The 21,774-nt window shown below is 42.0% G+C and overlaps 1 protein-coding gene across 6 annotated transcripts in view; it reads right to left on the reverse strand.

Annotated features, from left to right (window-relative positions):
• Positions 1 to 1,130: 1,130 nt before the first annotated feature.
• The window catches only part of MOB2 (MOB kinase activator 2), a 118,342-nt gene continuing 97,698 nt past the window's right edge, over positions 1,131 to 21,774 (reverse strand). For all 6 annotated transcript variants that reach the window (XM_064452498.1, XM_064452496.1, XM_064452494.1 and 3 more), the window contains exons 2-5: positions 12,528 to 12,688; positions 11,219 to 11,312; positions 4,604 to 4,728; positions 1,131 to 2,448 (exon numbers count right to left, since the gene is read on the reverse strand). In XM_064452498.1, the coding sequence (XP_064308568.1) occupies positions 2,138 to 2,448; positions 4,604 to 4,728; positions 11,219 to 11,312; positions 12,528 to 12,688 (691 nt within the window). In that variant the 3' untranslated portion in view covers positions 1,131 to 2,137. The remainder of the gene's footprint in view (positions 2,449 to 4,603; positions 4,729 to 11,218; positions 11,313 to 12,527; positions 12,689 to 21,774) is intronic.

The following is a 21,774-nucleotide window of genomic DNA, read 5'->3' on the forward strand; positions in this document are numbered from 1 at the left end:
TTACAACTGGCACTACTCTGATAGCGGCTGCTCACCTCTGGCTTTCCCTTTAGACATTAGTGTAGGCAGTTGGAATGGAAAGGCTGGCATCGGCGTGACCAAATGGGAATATTCGCCTGGATATGGAGGCCACGGCATGAGGACATGGTAGGGAACGTGTGCTCTTGAACAGCCTGGGCTACCAGCACCCAGGGGAGCAAGTCGGCAAGACTCCAGCACATTTGCCTGCAGGTTCAGAAGGCACCCACAATCTGGAAACACAACATGGGACAAGTCTAGGCTCACAATGTTCGAGGTCGTTTTCTCTCACTCCTCCACTTCCCTTTTCCTGGTGCTTGTGCCTTTTTGCTCCTTTTTTCTCACTTGCACCTTTTTCTTCCTTTATCTGTTGTCGCTCTTGCATGCTTCTTCGCAAGCTTTTTTCCCTTGCTTGTGCTTTTTCTCTTTTTTTTTTTTTTCCCTCCTTTCTTGATCCTGCTTCCCCCCAGCCCTGTGCTTTTCCTCTTTTCTTTGCACCTGCTCTCCTTTTCTCTCTACTGACTCGACTACAGTTACAGAGCTCATTGAGGAAAACCTTCTAGGATTCTTGCCAGGTCAGTTATTAATGATGTATGTACCTCAGGATAACGACCAAAACCAGTAACAAACAATTCTCAGAGGCTGCCACGGGTCTGACAGAAGCACAGTTGGAAGTAAAATTTGGCTTTTTCCCAACTGGAAACACTTGACTGCAAGAATTCAGTGACAATGTGAAAGATAGAGTAATATCACCATCCAGACACATTATTGATACAGTACTTGTATCCACAGATACTGTGATACAATATTTGCCACAAAATATCCAGGAGCCCACTGCATTTGCAGAATTCAAGTATGTACAAACAGGACACTTGCTCCTTTCCAAGTGTTGCTTCTCTCAGAGTGCTTACCTTCAGATTACCTGGGGAAGGAGGTTCCTAGCCCTACCAGAAAGAGAAAGGAGTTGATTATAAATATAAGATTACAGGGTGGAATACAAACAATTATTTATAAAGCTGGTTGAGGGCAGGACCAACAACATTCAGTGGTGAAAGGCAAGCTGTATGGGTGGATTCCACTAATTTTTGACGCTGCAAACACAAAAACAGAGCTTATGGCAGATAGATTTGTTTTTATTATTATAGAACAGATGAACTAAAATAAGCCAACAATATAATTTTATGCCAACAGCCATCTTTCTAGCACAGGCGGTGACTGACTCAACGCACCCTTCTCCCCCCTCCCCGGGCCTCTGTTCAGTGGGAAGCAAATGGTGGTGGCTCTTGCATGTGGGTTTTGGACTCCAGTGATCTTACTCTTTTTATTTATTTGTAGGGATGTGCCTGGGAAAAGAGGAGGCAGGGGAGCAGAGAAAAGAGTATATATGTTGTAGGAGCAATAAGCAGAAAGGCTTGTGGATCCTCTTGCACGTTCACATGTTGCAACCAGGTAGATGGCACAATTGGAGAATCGTGCCTGCTTTCAACATGTAGCAAGCCCGTTGTTGCTACTCTAGTCAAGCCAGGAGCTTCTTCCCATTCCAAGCTAACAAACGGCAACATGCACTCAACTGGGGCGTTTTTGGCAGGGTAAGGGGCAGTCTATGTAAAACCAAACAAAAAACCACCCCCACCCCCCAAAACAAACCTGAATTTTAAGCCACTTCAAAGTAAAAGTTATTTCTTACAATATAATAGATATTTTTTAAATGGCAGGACCGCCGTCCTAGAAAGACAAAGGGCTTGCACTCAAGACCAAAGAAAGAAAAACAAGAAAACAACCAACCAAACAAACAAAAAAAAAACACCCCAAAAAAACCCAAGAGTGGCCCCACTCTCAAGCTTGGCTCTTCTCTAAAAACAGCACTCATCATCCATCTGAATAGGTGAAAGGAAGAGTGGACAGAAAAAAAAATAAATTGGTGCAACTTCTCGCCAGGTGGCGCATTAACCCAAAGCTCCATACAGTCCCATACGACTACACGTCCTGTGGTGGCAGCATAAATTCTTTCAGCTTTCATTGCTGTATATGTCTGTATGTATATCTGAACATATACATACACATACACACAGAATATATAATATTGTTTTTAATGTTAGTTTTGATCCTGTAGAAGGGCTCATCTCTCTTTCACGTGGTTCTGTGCTCCTGCGCTGTTGCTGCTCCCATTGCCACTCCCGTTACTGCTGCTCCCGCTGCTGCTGCAGAGGACCTCTGTGAGGTCGTCCATGATGGTGGTCTCTTTAGGGTCCACGAGGTTGAACTCCCTGATGAATAGGATAAAGTGTGTGTAGAGTGTGTTTAAATGTCCGTGCAGCTCCAGTGCCAAAGTCTCCTTAAAATGTGAGGAGTAGATATGGGCCAGCACATGGAACAGGTACTTGCAGATCTTCTTCACTAGAGACTCAAACGAGTTTGGGAATTCCTTGCCTGAAAGAAAGACAGAGAAACACCATGATAGCTCCAGCTGCTCGCCTTCAGCCCCGCAGCAGCATTTATTTGGGCTGAGCTGTGGTTAAGAGCAACCAGCCCCCCTGTACAGCAGGCAGCTCATGGGCCCTCAATTTGCTCTCAACATCCTCTCAACTCGTTCTTTTCACAGGAATTCAGGGGAAGACTCTAAGGAGGTTTTTAGCTTTTTCATTTGAAGTTAAGTAAGTTTTAAACCCTAGGGGTTCAAAAATCAGGAAGCAAGTGTAATCATTCTTTAAAGCCACATTTTTTTGTCACTGGCTGTAAAAATAATGTGAGGTTCTTCTGGGTCCTTATCTAGTTTGTCCAGGAGTAGCAGATTTTTCCCCTGGAAGTACATAATGCTTGGGAGACCAATTCACAGATCCTGAAACGGAAGCTAAGCTACCCGGGCCTTGGTAGTGTGCAGCAGTTTGACTAACTGTATGAAATTACTTCCCTCATTTCATTGCTGAATTCTATCAAATGGGAAAAGAAATGGAAGGAAATAGTTGTCCTCCCCCCTCTACTCTGCCCTAGTGAGACCATATGTGGAGCACTGTGTCCAGTTTTGGGCCCCCCAGTTTAAGGGGGATGTGGAACTGCTTGAGCAAGTCCAGCAGAGATCAGGGGGCTGGAGAATCTCCCTTATGAGGAAAGGCTGAGAGACATGGGTTTGTTCAGTCTGGAAAAGAGAAGACTGAGGGAGAATTTCATCAATACCTATAAATTTCTAAAAGGGTGGGTGTCAGGATGATGGGACTGGGCTCTTTTCAATAGTGCCTAACGACAGGGCAAGGGTTAATGGGCACAAGTTGGAACACAGGAAGTTCCACCTCAATATGAAGAAAAACTGCTTTCCTGTGAGGGTGCCAGAGCAGTGGCACAGGCTGCCCAGGGGGGTTGTGGAGTCTCCTTCCCTGGAGACATTCAAACCCCACCTGGATGCGTTCCTGTGCCCCCTGCTCTGGGTGTCCCTGCTCAAGCAGTGGGGTTGGATAAGATGATCTCCAGAGGTCCCTTCCAACCCCTACCATTCTGTGATTCTGTGAAATACTGGGTGTCCCTACCAGGTGCAGCTGACACTGTGCTTGCTGGAGTGTTATTGTGCCTGCTTAGTAAAAGACGATTATCAGACAACTACTTTGGTGACCCTGAAAGTGAAACTGAGGCAAGCACAAAAGCAATGCCTGCCATCCTGTGCGTGATGCACAATATGAGGTGTGTTACTGGTCTGAAGTACACTGTGACCATACGGACAAATCACTTGCATGAAGGGCCCTCATTGCCCTTGAATGAGTGTATTAAAAACAAAACAAAACGAAAGGTCAGCTGCAGGTGGCTTACTAGGCGCGGCCTCTTTCCAGATCAAGATGCTTGTATGCAAAGGCTACTAGCTTACTGTTTGCTATACTGAAATGTCCTGGTTCTCCAATGATCTGTTGAAAGGGCTCAGGAAGCCAGGTGCTTTTAGTCGTGATTTAAGCCCTCTTATCACAACTACAGTCTCTATTTCTTTCCCCTTAAGCAAAGGCATTGCATGTAGTGGTCTTGTTAGGATACAAATTTGAATTAAAAGTTTCTTTCCCATAGCTTTTCGATTCTTAAAAATATCATATTCTTTTTTAATCTTTGGAAGGGAATGGAGACTGCAAACAATCCAAGAGACAAGGCCTGGCTGGGCAAGGAAGACATGCCACATTCCTGGCAATCCCATTTATTTCCCCTTTAATGCATCAGGGCTCTAAAGGAAATAGAGCAAGAAGGTGGTTAAATTTTCCCAGCAGCAGGCTGTAGTGAGTACATACATGCTGACAGTTTTCAAATTTTTATCCTCTCTGAATACAGGCTAGAAGATCTCAAAATGCTTGAAGAAAAAGATGTACTGATGACAAAATGTAAGCCAAGGGGACAGGATTGTAAGCCTTTCAGCCCAGTTCATGTGCCAACAGTGCAAGTCTTTCTTACTGCAAGAATGAACCAAACTTAAAATCTCCCTCAAAAAAAAAAAAAAAAAAAATCAAACAAATGAGAAAGCTGTCCAGTATTAATACATACGCTGAATGCCAGCTTTCACCTTACTTGCAGCACCTGCAAAGAGGCATGGGAAGCATGTGTCCAAAAGCAGACATACCGTATTTTGTTGGAAAGACGTCCTCATCTGTCACTAGTTTCTGCACAGAACTCATGACGAAGTCAACATACTGAGGAGCAGTGCACTTGATCTTCTTTCCCCGCTCATCATACCAGTAGTACTGTCTGTAGAGAGAAGTGACAGTGTCACCATGTTATACCTTGGCCCTCAGCTCAATTCCTCTAAGAGGTTAGTGTCTAAATAATATAAAACAACAGCTGCTACATTACCAAAATACATCTTAGCTGCTACAGAAGATATTCACTTCAGGGTATCTTTCTACATCAAAAACCTTGAATTTCTGTTACCCAGTTTTATTTCTCCCCATCAGTTCAGTAGTAGCACGAAGCACAGACAGCCTGCTGACGAGTCTCCATAGAGCAGAGCTCTGCTGAGCAGAGATAACTCCTTATCCATGACAGACCGAGGGTTTACTTACAATCTATAGAACTGTACAGGAAAGCATTACAGAATTATTTTTAAAGGGCAGCAACATTGCACAGTGATTAACTGGCAATCTTCTGATGCTTAACACCACAAAATATGAATTAGTCTTGTAGGGTAATATTATTAGAGAGACAGAAGGTGGCTCCAAACCACCAGCTTTTTCAAGCTGGTGCTCTGAAGTACTGGCAGCATTTTAAAGCACTATAAATCCAATCTGAGGAAAGTTTTCAGGACGCTTCTGCACATCCCTACCAGCATGTCTTAGAACTCTGCTCCTTTGGTTACAGACTCCCCAACACATCTGAATTTACATTTGACTCTGCCACTGGTGAATAACCCTGATGAATCTTAGGGAACAGAAGACATTAGCATATTGCCTGGCTCTTCAAAAGCAACCATAGTTCAATCAGGTAGTCATAACCATCTTGATTAAGTGCAGCCATTCCTCACCTGATGGAGAATCTGAAGGCTACAAAAGCACTGAAGGTGTGTTACTTTTTTTTTTTTTTCTTCTTTAAGTCATGGTTGATTAAAGCACCTCCAACTGTTACCAGGAGCAGCTATCTGTCATATTAGGCTCACACAGTGAGAAATATTTTACAGATAAGGAATTTGGCAAAGGAGTTTTTAGGGGTGTTTTTTTTTTACCCCAGATGTCACATTAGAGGTGTCATGAGTTCCAGCTCCTGAATGCCTCCTTCAAACAGTCTAAGCTCCAGGTGCTGTCCTGTACCATTATGGGACTGATAAGAAATCCTTTTGTCAGATTGGTCTTCCCAGAACACAGTGTAGGTGGGGTTTGCTGACTACCTTCAGAAGCAAGGTTGGAAGTGGTCAGAACTTGGCTAGAAAGGCACCCCACCCAACATGAGCCCATAAAGCCAAGGGACCATTTTTTGCCTGTCTGTTCAGCTCCAACTCTGCCGCTGTTGGCTAACGATCTGTTATCTGACATTGCTCATACAAATCACTAAACAAGCCTCATTGTAGCCCTAGACAAAATACCACTTCAGTGTGATGCTTAGCCACCTTTGGCCACTTTTTTTTAGCATGGAAGATAAAGATTAAAAGTTTTTTCTGTGCCTAACAGGACCAGACTGAATTAAACTGGAAGGATCTGTACATGCCACTTGGAGGGTGAAGTTTTATGTACACTGGCCAGCAGAACAGTCCTGAGGCAGCTAAAGAAAAATATTAAGTAGCAAATGAAAAGTTTTAATGTACAATATGTTTTTATTGCCCCAAAAGATTCTTTAGGGACCTGAGGGTGGTAAGGTGAAGACACTAAGGACACTGTTCATGCCCCAAGCCATATGAAAACAAGAGGAAGCCATAGAAATTATTAGTTCAAACTTTGAAAGGAAGGACAACTGAAAACTAGTTCTGCAGACACAAGATGTAAAATTTTTCTTTCAGCTCGCTTTCAGCATGTGGTGCGTGGTCACTCTGTGGTTTACTAGAGAGAGCAGGACTGACTGCAAAAGGGCATAAAAAGGTGAGCAAGTGGATGAAAACAGCAGGGGTTAAAGGCTCTTTGTAGAGCTATGTCAGGCATCAAGAGTAGCATTTGGGCCCTTAGGCATAGACTGTGCTCTTCATCACTGCTTACTTCCTTTATACAATCCACATATAAGGAATTATACAACGTAGGGCACAAACACCAGCCACCTCATTTGTCTAGTCCTGCAGTAAGCTGGAACAAGACAGTTCTAGGCAACTTGGACATATTTTTGTGTCTTAAGACAATGCTTGTTGCCAAGAGCAGAAGCAGACTGGACTGTCTGTACTTCAGCAGTTTTCTCATGCTGCAGAAATCCTCAAATGCAAGACTGAAAGCATAGTTTAGAGTTGCCCTTAGGCACAAAAAATGAATCTGAATAATTGGATTTTAGTTGAAAGAAACAGTTTGGCAACTGTACAAGTTCACTTACATGAAAATATAAGTGAATAAATCTGCTGTAACATCCCACTGCATACCCTTTTTGCCTTTCCTTGAAAATTAGGCTAATTATGCAAATTAGGGATTTAAAAGAAGAATCGTTGAGCATAAGGGGATGGATAACTACCAGGGTTGTCCTGTTGATTAGAATCATGTGTCTTCCTCATGTTTCAAGTGCTGTGAACAGAGTCTTCCCAGGCCTTGGAGGAAGAGTGGAGCTCCTGACATGCCATCACCACCACCTCACACCTGGTACGCCGCTCCCACCTGTGCTGGCGTTATCTCCCTTAACAAGATAGGAGGCAGGTTGGGGCCATTGAAGGGCTTGGTTGGGCACAGAAGCCGAAGAGCGTTCCACTGCTGGCACTGTGACAGTACAGTCCCATATTAGGCAATGGATAGGAAGCAGAAGGGACAAGATGACGACACTTAAAGACACTCTTCAAAAAGTGCTCGCATGATACAGATTTTGATTATTTTATTTCCTATGTAAAATTCTGACAGATTTAGACTTGCCCGTTATGGGCAGCATGAGGAATTTGCAGCTCAAGTATAACACATGTGAAGTCACAGTGCTGCATCTTAATGTATGTACATGTTTTTCCCTTTTCCTCTAAAATGTTCTGGGTTTGTGTTGATGACGTAGAAGCCAAGGCAGGCCAGAAGTTACATCAGTGGGTAAGAAAAGCTTCTGGAAGGAGGGAAAGGCAAATGCTGCAGAGATAATGTGGACTGAAAATGGAAGAGAGACAGTCCTGCTAGAAATACCAAAAGATGGGTTATGAAGAAAGCAGGGTAGCAAATGGTATCAAATGCAAGGGCAGTAATGTAGTGCTTGTCAGCACTACAGTACATTTGATAGGGGCAATGCAGTGTTTAGAGGGGGGGTGGGGGGTGGAAGAGAAGAGCCACCAGGTAGAAGCATAGAGCCAGGGGAACTTAAATATAAGAAAATGCAAAACATGTAAGTTTGAGTTACGATTTCTAAAAGGAAGTACATATGCAGAGACACTAAGGGCAAGGCAGACATGAGAAAGGAGACTGTAAGATTAGAAAAAATGTGTGATAAGGAATTATCAATAAAGAGATTTCATTGGACCAAAATGAGACCTTTCTCTCTTATCTGTGAGCTCCCTAGAGGTTTGCATCCGTCCTTCATTTCTGTCACAGGAGTTCTGTAGTCTCAGCCTAGTGTACAGCACTTATACATGCTCTTAGTTACTCCACTCAGTTCAGCACTTTTGAGAAGTTTTGCCCACATGTCAGCTCGAAAACCGTTTACAGCTCATGGTGCTGTACAGCTAGTTTGTGTAATAATAAGCTGTAAAGCATACTAATTCTAAAGAGTAAATACTGTGTAAAAGTAATAGCACCTGCTTTACACAGCAAGTGATAAACATCAATGAGCAAAATTAAGTCATTCCCAAAGTGACACTCGTGCCACCCTTCTTATATTTTGGAGAAAACTGGCCATTCTGGTATTTCTCTTGGCATTATCCCACCTTGCCAGCAAATGTGCCATCTGTTCTACAAGGACACTTACGTTTTGGTCAGATGTCTCTTAGTAACCCTAAGCAGAAATTCATTCCTCATTGTGTGCAGATGGCTGTGCTGTCTCATATATCTGACAGAGGGGCTGAAAGCTGCATCTGTCTGCAGTTTGTCAGTTGTCGGGGGCTTCTCTGAGATGTTAAAACCTTACCTCAAATATTTAACTGCAACTGGTATTTATTTTGCCAGTAAGTCCTCTAAACTTAGGACTGAGTATTTGCAGTGCATTTGAATGCAGAGTACCTTGACAAGCAACCTGTTCTCGACAGTTACTTCAGCATCTCCACCGTAAATACAAAAAGCCTTCCTTAGGTATGACCAGAACCAAAACACACCTTAGAGAACTAGGCAGGGAAAACATGAGAGGAACAGAATGCAGGCCTTCATACTAAACTACTTAAGAAATCAGCACTGAAAAAAATGGGAAACGGTGCCCTTATTCCAAGGTACCGTAATTCTGTAAAAATCTAATATACGTAGATGCTATTTTATTCCAAAGTACCTGAATAAACAGATCACTGCCACAGAAGGTCAAATCTGGAGTGTCCATCAGGTTAATCAACAACTGACTCTAACGTTGAGGTGATACTCTCTATATACTGGAGACAGGTCAGAGGCACAATAAATCATATCAGCTGGTGTTTCTCCAACACAATAAGCATGTCCTTACCTTACTTTGTTAGGGTAAGATTAAAAAAAAAAGGGGGGAAAACAAAAAAAGAAAGGGAGTTGGGAAGTGAGACGTGGCTTTGTCAGAGTCATAACTGCATAACTGGATATGAACAAAGGAGTATCTTTGAGGCAGTTCCCCATGTTCCACCTAGGCATACCTCTTCCAAAAGGGAAGGGCTAGGAAGGGCAGAACATAAGGATTATCCAAAGTTGTCACTAGAGATATTTGGAGAACACAATTTTGAACAAGGCCTTCAAAGCTGAACTGTACTGAGGTAGGCAGCTAGGTCATCTCACCTCTGTGGTTTTTTCATAGACCTGCACATTTGATAGAAGAATGAAATATGCAGCCTACAGTTTGCAAACGTGAATCAGTCGTCTGCCCCCAAGTACAGGAAGATACTTAAGCTGTTATGATTTAGCTAAACACAAACCTTTTCAAGTGCTTCACCCAAGTGTAGACAAGCTTCCTGTTATTCCCAAGTAGCACAATTTTTCAGTTTCCCAAAACAAAGGATAGGAACACTCTGCTATCGGTCCTCACCACAAAAAATGCAGACTACAGCTAGAGCTGCCTACAGGCACTTCCTTTCTTTATTCTGCAGGATAAATTGCTTACAGAGAACTCTTGTTTAAGACTCACTAGAGCAGAATGGAGCAACACTTACATAGGTTCCCTACCATGACCTCCTTTTAGCCACTATTTCCCATCAGCCAAGTGGATAAACAGTTAAACTCAGACCTTTGGACAGCCAGTGCTAAATCAGGAATTAAAACAGGAGAAAGCTTGGGAGCAAGAGTCAACAAAATACTCATCTTACTGATCACCATTTCTCATTTAGAGACATGCTGTCTGCTTTTGATAAAATCTGGGTCCAGCAAAGATTTATTACTTTCTGTTCCAGCCTGCTTTCAAAGCCCCTAGCATGGCCTGTAATTCTCTACTGACAGTTATCTTTCCAACTTCTACATGCAAAAATATCCTCCATACACTTTGCATTCTTCAGAGTGCTCTCAAAGAAAGCCCCTGATATTAATTTCAAGTGTACAAAATAGCCCAGTGCATTAAGCAAGGATTCCTTTCTAAGCACTATGTAATTATCGTCAGAGATACAATATATTGCTCTGGTTCTGTTACATACATTCCCTGGCATGTTTGTTTGATGTGCTATAACATTAACTGCTCAGTCTTCTGTTTTAAAATCCATCTCAACTAAATTAATCCCAGGAAATGCAAGAGGAGGAAACAAAAGGACTATCAACACATGTGCTGGAGAAAAAACTCCACAACACAACAGGCTTATTCATACTCAACTGGGTCTCATATTCCATCATGTTGGACTCTGCTAATCAAGAGCAGGAGTTTATGGTAACTTTTTCTCATATTCACCACGTACAGTAAAACTACAAAGCTTTCTCTCATAAGTGACAGCTAGTCATTGTTAAAAAAAGTCTAGTAAGTCCTACAGGGGGAAAGTGCCAAACCAAAATGTTTTCCTTACTCTCTGCAAAGCTGCCACTTGTGTCCTCTGTGTCCAGGGACTCGGGCAGAAAGCCAGTGGCTCACATCAGGCTAGAGGTTATCCGTCAGCAGCCTGGTGCTCTGTCAGCATTCCAGCTATCAAAAGCACCCTCTAAGGCTTTCACAATTCGTTTATCCTCCCTGGCCTTCTATGGGATCCCAGTACTGTTACCAGTAAGTACAGTTTTGCCTTGCTCTTCTTCCCCTCTCCCCAGGCTACATACAGGATAATTTGCCTCTCCGATCTGACCTTATAAAACCATCTCAGAACAGTCAAAGGTTCTCGTCCTTCTAGTCCTCCACACAAACAGATTCCCACCACCCTTCACTGCTGAGGGGAATGAAGAGGATGTACAGCTGCCACGTTCTCACTAAGTAGAGATCTGCTGTAAAACACTTGTCCAATGCCACCTAATACCAATATCCTCCCCCAAGCAAGTCTGAAGACTTCATGGAAACCCTGTAATTGTAAATATCAACTTACGTATTGCACACTGCCATGGTCTGACATGACTCTCCTGTACAGAATTCTGAGATTGTACTATACTGTAAGTTGATGTGATGAAAGAAAGTTGTTGCTGAAAAATAAACACAAAAGAAAGACATTTAGAAGTAAAATACTTGCAAACACTGGTTATCCTCCAGACAATTATTTAAATAGAACAAGTGAAGTGACCTCAGTCTTGAGCTTGCATACAAATTTAAACATGATTTAGCTAAATGAGTCTAATGATGAATGGCAGAACAGAGGTACATAGAATAAAAGCTCTTGTTTTGATTTAAGATGAAAGCACCATGATGTATCAGCTCTTATTACTCACTAAGCAGCAAGACTGGAAAGTGTCTCCATCATCAGCCTCACCTTTACAGTAGAATACTCTACTACAAGCTGAAAGCAAACTATTTGCTATATTCTTTTGAAGTCAGACTTAAAATGAACAGTGGCTAAAAAACAGTGTTAATAGTTCTCATGACATATCTCCTTCTAAAAAAAACAGCATGAAAACTAGTACACTTCTACTTTTTAAAAATCTCCTGAGAATTTAACATCTTAATACTCCTCAGACGGCACCTCACTTTTTCTTAATGAGTCTCTATAAATTTTCCTAGTGTGCAGTTTAAAGTCATTTCTTGCTACTACCACGTACTGTTAAAAAATGTAAACAAGATTGGGTCATAGCTGCAGGTTAGGACTGGCAGATGAAGCAGAAGCAGAGGAAAGTATTGTAAATCAGAACTGAGATGCACAGACAGAGCGTTCAGTCACAGTAGTCAGTCACACCTCTGAGTTCCAGCTTGACTACAGCTTGAATGCACAGTATTCCACCAAAGCTTGGAAGGAGTGTGGAGAAGAAATCCAACCAAAAGACTTCAAAACTTTTGGCTTTAAGCATAACTTGCTTTACATAAAACTCTTAACAAACTACCGTTTTTACAATGCTTCTGGAAGACCAATACCTTGAGTCAGAAACATGCTGAACCAGCCAGATTTAGCAAATAGTCAAAGGGAATCCGACGATCCTCAAAAGAGCATCAAAATCTTAAATGCCTGCAGTGCCACAGTGAGGGAGGCGGAAGGAGGAAATGTATCAAGGCGTCCCTGCTGCTGAACGTGGTTTGTACATAAGACAGCTTAATTACTATTCAAGGTATAATGACATGCATTATGCAGTAAGCATAGATAGTCATTGAGTGGTTTTCTAAGCACTTAAAACAGTATAAAAAGAAAGAGTGAATGAATGCCTCCTTGGGTGTGGGCAGCAAGCTCAGAGCTGTACGATCACAATACTCACTGTTGCTGGCTAGCCACTCGTTGAGGTCTATTTCTCGAGGTAACATCACTAGCTCCTTAAATTCGAAGTCAGTAATTCTGGATTTTGTGTATTCTGGCTCTAGGTAAAGTTTCTTCTCTTCCGGTGCTGGCTTTTTACCATTTGGCTTTCCCTTGGACTTCCTGCAAGAAATTAAAAAGAGAGAAGAAAGGTTACCTTTACTGTTGATGAACAGCTACAAAAACCTGAAAGAAGCTGGTTTATCCAAACTCCTGTATTTGTGTTTACACTGTTCCTCCTGCCTTCCCTCCCCTGAGCTTAATTTTTTCTTTTATTAAGGCAAAAGGTACTTTCTCAAAAAGTGTACTTGAACTCAGTCATTTTGTTCAAGAAACATTGGAAGTTTCGAATGGCTTTAAGAAAATTGAGACTGAGCTGCCCCATCTCCATTGCCCTTTTGTCAGTTTAGATTGCAAATTCTTGGGAGAGAGACAGTCTCTATGCCTGAGAACGATCGTGACAGCAGAATGGCACGGTCCCTGAAAGAGCTACTCTAATGCAAGTATACTAACAATCTGCTACATCATACAGTTAACTGTCACCTGCAAAATGGGCGTTTGAGGGACAGTAAAAGCAGGCTGCTCCCTGAAGATAGCGCTCAGTTGGAAAAATGCTCTTTCCACATAATGTGCTGGCACTGTTCATTCAGAGCTACTGCCTTCCTCACTACTCCAGCCCTAAGTTCCCTGAGGTACCAGAAACCTTCTGGAAGTGAGCATCTGCAACTCCAGCTAGAAGCACTGATAACCACAAGAACACCTGCTTTCTCAACTCCTGGGATACCTGAGACAGAAAGATCAGAGTTCATTTTTTTCTGAAAATCCTTTAAAATCCAATGCATTATGAAATAACCTTCCATTTGGACTTAATAAAAGGAGACAAACCACATTCCATAAAATGTATTTATCTCCATGGCATATTGTGACTTTTCATCTCCCATTTCTAAGGTGTTTGTTGTAATCACTAGAGGTCTCCTCGTGCTCTGTTTCCAACATCTTCAAACTAGACTCTCAACCCAACCCGTACTCTTGGGCCAGGGATTCAGTAAGGACTTCTGAGGAAGGACGGCGGGTCAGCACTTTGGTTTTTAGGCTACATTGTCAAGCAGCTGCATATCCATGTGTCTCTACAGTTAAAAAATCCACCTAACCAGAGACAGAAGAGATATTTAATGGTGAGGAACAAGGGCAGTAAGGCAATACTTGCTGTGCACCGCCACATGAATACAAGGAGGAGATGCCAGGATTTTTTAATGTCAGGTTTTCTTAGTTAAAGAGGTTTTCAAGGATCTGTAAAACCAAGGCAGGCCCACCTTTGCAGATGATTGCATTAGGTTTGCTGTTGAAACTCATCTAGATCCCATCCAAAGGAAACTGACCTTGCGTTCTGGCTCTTAACACACTTTAAATAATCTTCCAACTATGCCCCTGTCGGAGACACATGCAGGCTTATTTTTGCGGTAAACTAACTTACTACAACTTACACTGTACTTACTACAATTCCGTCACCAGCACTGCCACTGTTTGTCTTGAACTTGCATTCAATCTTGTCATATGTCTCTCTAACCGGTAAATTAAGACTAGGGGAACTTTAAGACTTCAGGAAGGCCATCACCAGGAAAAATCAAGGAAAACTTAGTGACAGCAGCACGATATAGTCTCACACCTTCACAATAATATTTACAAACCACAGATGTGCAGAAAGCACCCTAGGAGGTCTCTGGTAGGGAAAATATGGTCATACTGTATTTCCATATGTTAATGAGAAAGGTGGATTTCGTGGTTAGAGAGTGGATACCTGTGACATAACATCTTTCTGAAAAACACAAATACAGTATGAGAATAAACTAAAAACAGTATATGTGAAGATGAATTTAGCACGTAGCTAACTTTTGCACATTTCCCACTGTGTCTTTTTTCCATAGCAGCATGCTCCAATTCAAATGAAGCCTGCAAGACTTGTCCCTTTCATTTTTTTAATGAAGTAACCTGTACTAGTTCTCATAGCTGCTCCACAAAGGGATGTTTTAGGACATGCAAAGTCAGATGTTCCTCAGCACAAGGCTCTTAATACAGAGGGGTTGCTCTTAGACCAACAGCTCCCAGTTGCCAGCTAACTATTCTTGTCTTCAAACCCCATATATTCACTAGATCTGTTTGAACCTCACCATATAAGTAAGTTACAGGTAAGAAAGAAAAGTCCAAAAAAGCAAGAACTGCAGGATGGACTTAAAGGGATTTAAAGAAGCTATGGAAGATATACTTAATGTATGCTAGGGCCTGAGACTTCAGATTTTCACAGAACTTGAGATGATATTAAAGGAAAATGTAGTAGCATAAAACAATAGTCTCGTTCAATAGCCTGTAACCTGACTTTATAGGAGGTAAAGCAACATGTTTGACCTCTTTCTTTTGCAGGAATACCACGTTAAGACTTGAAACTATCTTACCCTGACAGTCACCACCATAAACCCAGTTGAAACTATGCACTTGGCACTGAGCTAGTAAAAAATACTCCAGGCCACTGATTTGCTTAATTCCCAGCACAGGCTGCCTTATGCCTATGCTGCTGAAACCAAGCCAGGCACGCTCCATACAGCACCTTCATACTGCTGGGCCTCTGACAGACAATATTAAGGTCTATTCAGAATATACTCTTCAGGGTTTTCTTTCAGCTGGTTGGGATTAGTGAGTTTTGGGTTTTGTTTTGGGGGCCAGGATTCAGGCATTCAAGGGTAAGTTGACCTTTTGAGAAAATTATATTTCCAGTAACAATATTGGAGAAAATACTAGTTGACAAACTGCATTAAGCACACTTGGGTAGAAAAGTTATCAGTGATAAATAGTTTGGATAGAACAGAGTTTGTGTCTTTGCTTTATTTCTGGGTACTTAAACCAATGGCCTCAGGTTAGGGCTGTGCCACGTCAGCTAAGAGCAGCCTTCTCAGAGGAGGAGGAGGGGAGGAGAGAGAGACCAAGAGGTCAAGACAGCCTGTCATAGAGCCAGGCTCTGAAGGGAAACCACAGAAGGAAGCCAGACATACAAGGCTGAGGCAAGCCTTCCACTGAATAGAAATGGACAGTGCGTACCTCATTCTCACTTCAACATCTTCTCCCCATTTCAAGAAAAGAAACAAAAATTCAACACCAAATATATTTCACAAGTTTGCTAATGCAAACAACTATGTGTCGCCCTTTTACAAAAACCAAAACCCCGCATTCCCACACAAATGTCATCTCTCTGTTAGATTAGTACATGCAGCCACTTTGCGCCTTTTCAACAGATTGTGTAAATCCACTGCAGCCCGTGCTGGAACTGGAGTACTTCAAACAGAAAATTCCTGAAGGAACCCATGGTCTGTCTCTTTCCAAAGCTGTGGCTCAGTTTAAAAAAGAACCTGACTCACAGGTATTATCACTGAACCTGCAAAATGCCCGTAATCACTTGATATCAAAGGGTTTATTCACACCATTGAAACCTAAATGTGAAATCACCATGTGCAGTACAAAGGTCTTTTTAACCTTTTGCAGCTGCTGAGTGTTAAATGAAGACCACAGAAATTGTTTCTCCAAAAGATTTTCACAAACTGCATGCAGTGCAGTTGGGATGGCCCAGATATTGTAAGTACAAAGTAAAAAAATTCCAGTCTTAAAAATGTCAAGTTTTGAACTGGATGACACATCTTCCCTCAGTTAGGCAGAACTTAGGTTATAAAGTCAGACTTATTCATCTTAATTGAGTCATGCTCAGTCTAGGCTGTAAAACTGTGGGTTGAGTTTGGAAACTTTCAATACTAAAGCATTTTCTTTACAGATTTACAAAGCTGGAATATACAGCAGTATTAGAAACATGATTACATATGATTAAGAATCAACAACTAATAGTTCCATATTCTAGATAAACAAAAGCTCATACATTCGCAATTACCAGAATTACCAAATAGTGTAAAGTTTAGAAGTTAGCTTCCTTCCTTCTACTCTCTCCTACCTCCAAGTTCAGTCGTTTCAAAGACTTGTAAGAAAACACCATCTACCTGGAACGAACTCCAAATGTGCAAAGCAAAGCATCTATTATTTCCTTTGTTGTGAGCTGTTCACATTCAAGGTGCCTTCCTCAATTTTTAATTTTATGCTTAAAGTACACAAATATGAAAAGTTGTGTGTGGCCCTTTTGGAGATGTCCCAGAACACCCTTCTGAGTGAAGACTATAGCAGTGGGCATAAAGAAGCACATTCAGCAACAGTTTAGCCTGCTTTCAATGAAAGGAAGAGTAGCAAGAACAGTAGAGTTTTACTGTTCTGTTCAGGAAACACCAAAATCCCTGATGTGTCGATGATTACTTACTGGAAAATGTAACTAAAAATCATGTAAGACCACAAAAAGGGCAATACCTTTCAAAACACTGCTACAGGCACCCTAAAACAAACCAAAGTCCCGATTCATGTTTACCTGTGTCTTTCTTAAAAAATAAGAGAATTCTGCCAAATGTATCTTAACATGGCCATGTCAGATCAAGTGTATCTCCACAGCAGCTGGAGGAATAGCTCTTACGCAGGAGTTTGGTGAAGGTCAGTCAAGAGGTTAGACCAAAACCTGTCTATCAATGCTTAACTACTAATTACGGGAAGAAACATCTTTAGGGAATCCAAGGAGACAGCACTCAGCAGTTTTTATTGACAGACAAACCAGAGTACAAACTAATTCTTCAGATAACTCCCAGGATAGGTTTGTGTTTGTTTGGTTTTAGGCACTCAATTGAATGTTATGCCACAGGGAAGTCACACCCACAAATAAGTTTCAGAGGGGGGAAGAGTGATGGCAGGTGCCAGAAGAGAGATCACTTGTCTGAAGTCTTAGAAGAAGGTTCAGCAAACTGGCTCCAGCCAAAGCTTCTAGCAGAGCTTTCATACTCAGCCTTGTGTTCAGCTGAGAAAACACAGCAGCTGGAAGTTTGCCTGGATTTCACTGGAGAAAGAGATGTACAAGACACTCCACTAAGTGACAGGCTCACTGGGCCGTGATGATTTTTTTCCCCTGGTCTAACTGCTTTGTTAAGATCGAGTAAAACTGCCAATTTCCCAGCTTGTTTTCTTGTCCTATCTCAGTTAATAAAGATACTCCTCTAATCTCTCTCTCTCATTTCCTTCTTGATCAGATGCCCAGTACTTACTTCGCTTAAAAAACCCCACACTTTGGAGCATCTTCAAAGCACCATGCAGGTATTAATTTCATTTTAAAACCATATGAGAAAAGTAGCATTCCCACTTCATAGCAGAAACTGTCTGTAAAGTTCAAAGTTTATTCATGGTGCAAATACTAAAGATATGCTTCCATTTAAACTGATATGGTCTGTTGGGAAAGAAGCACATGTGAAGGAATCTGATTTAGCTGAAGAAGTATCAAAGACGCAATGTCCACTATGTGGACAAGCTTCATAACTGGATGTAGTTCCCATCACTTTGGAATTGTACCAGGCATCTGTGGTTTTGGTCATGGGAATCTGATCACACAGAGGGAACACTAGCGATTTATTAAATGCCGAACTTCCCTAAACTGATCGTGCAATTTAAGATTCTCTCTACCAATTCAGGATTCCTTTTTTCCAGAGAGAACTAGCAAAGCTATAACAACTTCTAGCTGCCTCCAGCAAAGCTCTGCAGTTTCTTACACTGCATCTGAAACTGAAATCTGTTAGGGATAAATGATGATGCTTCAATCACCATCTCCTACCCTTCACAGCCAACTAACCACCCTTGGGGTGAGCGGCTGTTTATTTCTTCTTCTTTAAATACAAGTCATCAGTGGCTTTTCTCTTTTTAATGTGGCAAATTACAGTGGGTTTAGTACCAGATATAAGAATAACTTTAGAAAGTTAAAAAGTTTATTTAAAAACCCTATGGTGGTAAGGAGCAGAGCTGCAGGCAAAACTCCAATCACTTTGTTCCCTCTGGATCATGCCCCAGTTTCAGGTTCCAGGCAGTCTCGAACACACTGATTTCCATTTGAAAATTGACAGAACAAGTCCAACAGGCCTTACATGGCAAATCTGTCTCCCTGTTTACAAACCTCAAAACTCACAAGCCATCTCGACGCTGTGGAGATGAAAATCGCCACAGATTATGAACCTTATGGGACAAAGATGCTTATTTTGTGATTAATATTTATGGATTTAGTAACTATTTCTTACCTAAGGTTAACTAGTACAATCCTAGCAATCCTCAGCAAATTTAGAAGAGAGTACATCTTGACTGTGACAGTCCAGCTGTGATGTGTTCAGTCAGCATGGGTGAGAGGAGAGTAAAAGCCCCCAGTTCATAGCAATGCATGCACAAGTGGCACAAAAAGAAAAATCTGTTTTAAGGAAGATCAAAAAAATAAGGTGCCCACAGAAATGTTATCAAATTATATTTAAAAAGTCACTTGACGTTTTGGGAGTTATTTTCAAGTAACCTAGCTTGTGCTTTGTAATTTGTATAGTTCACAATCTGGAAAATTTGGGGATTGAAATGGTACATTCCTAACCAAAACATTTATGTGGAAAACAGAGAGTCTCCAACAGGAACATCATCTTCCACCTTACCCAGCTGTACCTCTACACTACCGAAATACCAGATATATCAAACTATCTTGGCCTTTGATTTTCATCCTGTAATTTTTTCCTTTCAAGCGTCATGTTTTAAAATATGCTCCACTGATAAAGTATTACAGAATGAAGTACTCCTGTCAAAACCTACTTTCTTGGTAATCTGAAGATGGGGGTTAGCTTCTTAAAATATACACCAACACAGAATTAGAGACACAGTAAGACAACATATTAACAGTGTCTTTTAGGCCAATCTTTATGAACACTTTCATGGTTTTATATTTTCCAGTAAATAAGGGTTTATAATTCAAAATTAAAGGCACAATGGCTATTTTTGGTTTAGCTTCTCTCTACTTCTTTGGGTAAGGAGTCAAATAGGACGTGAGTGGAACAAAAGAGGGAATAAAACATGGTAAGGTTAAAAATTTTAATATGCAAGCTCTCTCACTCTAACATACTCCCTTTCCAGAGGGAAAAACCCAAAAGATTTCAGCCGTCCACAGAAGGCTGCAGCTTTGTAAGGAAAACCAGGTTAGCTGCTCACAGATGTACTTGTTACCTTTCTGGAAAGAAATTATCAGTTAATTTCTGTTTAGAAATGTTCTGCGTAAGTATGGGAGTCCTGAACTCACCCATAGAAGGAAAGAAACAGTTTCATGAGCTAAAATTTATGAGTCCTAGAGACAAACTCCCACCAAGAACAATGAAGCAGGTTACGCCAGTTTTTACAGGACAGGAACAACACTCTTGAAGGCTCTCCAGTTTCCCACCCAGCAGCCCACACTTTTCCCAGTTAAGTACAAGGACTGGAAGCTTAGAGGCGCTAGGCAGCTTAAAAATCACTTTCTAGTAACTCAACATCTTTATTTATTTGTAGAGCAGGCAAGAAAAGGGAAGTGACAAGTTTTATTTTGAATAGCAGTAGAGCTGCCCTTCCTTTAAGAAAAAGCCATGTTCAGGATTGGGAAGGAGGAATGAACATCAGCATGAGAAGAGAAGCTGTATAAAGCATTGCAAAGCAAGCCCAAATCCCAGTGCAGCATACAATACAATTTTTCACAGATTGCTGTGGTCAGTCCATTTCTCCAGGGCCTGGGGAAAGAAAGGAGACTAAACTTTTTAAGACAGACTCCATTCCAATTTCCTCTCACCCTGGGTCTCTGACAGACCCCTCTGACCTTAGTTTCATTCTTCCCCTCTCCTGTCCTGGGTTAGCTCCAGGGCTCGGCTGCTGCACAGGTCTAAGGGGGCTGTGCAGAATAAAATGTCTTTGGCAGCATTTCTAGCCCTGCTGCTTCATTTTTGTTCTGTTTTTAAAAGTCACTAATAGTTTATTTAAGAGGAGGAGGAAAGAAGAATGTACCCTACATGCCAGGGAAACTTTTTCTTCTGGATTCTCATAGTGGCTCTTTGCCTTAAAAGGGAATCTTTGCTTGGCCTCCGGATGCTCTGCTGTGAACAGTCGGTGCCAAGGCATGGCAGGCATGTTAAGGATGACAAGTGCCATAACATTATTTCATAATGCTGCTTCTCAACAGAAAACCTAAAACATTCTGTAGGGCCAAACTGAGTTACAGCTAGCGCTGCTGGCAAAGCAAGGAGAACATGGGGCACCCGCACACACAATGTCTGTCTCTGGTACATCAGGCCTTTCCATTCCCCTTCATAGGACACACACACACCCCTAACTGGTGAAGGGTCTAGAGTGCAAGTCTTACAAGGAGCAGCTGAGGGAACTGGGGTTGTTTAATCTGGAGAAAAGAAGGCAGCGGAGACACTGTCATTCTCTACAACTAGCTGAAAGGCGGTTGGAGCAAGGTGGGTGTTGGTCTCTTCTCCCAAGTTACTAGTGACAGGATGAGAAGAATAGCCTCAAGTTGTGTGCAGTGGAGGTTTAGATTGGACATTAGGAAAAATTTCTTCACTGAAATGGTTGTCAAGCACTGGAACAGGCTGCCCAGGGAAGGAGTGGAGTCACCATCCCTGGAGGCATTAAAAAGACATGTGGATGGGGTGCTTAGAGACATCATTTACTGGTGGACTTGGCAGTGCTAGGTTTATGGTTGGGCTTGGACTTAAAGGTCTTTTCCAACCTAAATTATTCTATGATTCTACTTTTCTCCTTCCTTCTCTCTTCCCTCACATGTCACCTCCCAGCTCTAGCTCAGTGTTTGCCATGCTGGTTGCCCATAGTGGCAAATCAGCTGCATATTAACAGCCTTTTGAAGTACAGTGCTGAAACTCCCAGGTATTTATTTGCTGGTGGTCAGGTACCGCTGCTGCTCCTTCCCTTCTGCTCAGGATCCCCCAGTTTCTCTTCCATGCAGCTCTGGGAATAATGGCTACAGAGGCAAGGCCAGGCTTGCAAACAGCTCAGTTAATGCTACAAAAACGCAAAGAGAGCATTCTTGTGGTAAAACACACTGACTAGGGTTTCCTTTCTTCTCTGGGCATACCTGCCAGAACTCCTCCACCAGACTGAAAGGAGGTATCCAGCCTCTCTGGTTGCCTTTGGGGAGGGTCTTCTGACTGTATAATCCTTGCACTGGTCCAGGATGCCCTCCAGTCAACACACTTGGGAGGGGCCGAGTGGGACAGAGCCCTAGGAACACATGGGAAGTGATG

Source organism: Phalacrocorax carbo, chromosome 5 (assembly GCF_963921805.1).
Source record: "Phalacrocorax carbo chromosome 5, bPhaCar2.1, whole genome shotgun sequence".
NCBI classification, from domain to species: domain Eukaryota; kingdom Metazoa; phylum Chordata; class Aves; order Suliformes; family Phalacrocoracidae; genus Phalacrocorax; species Phalacrocorax carbo.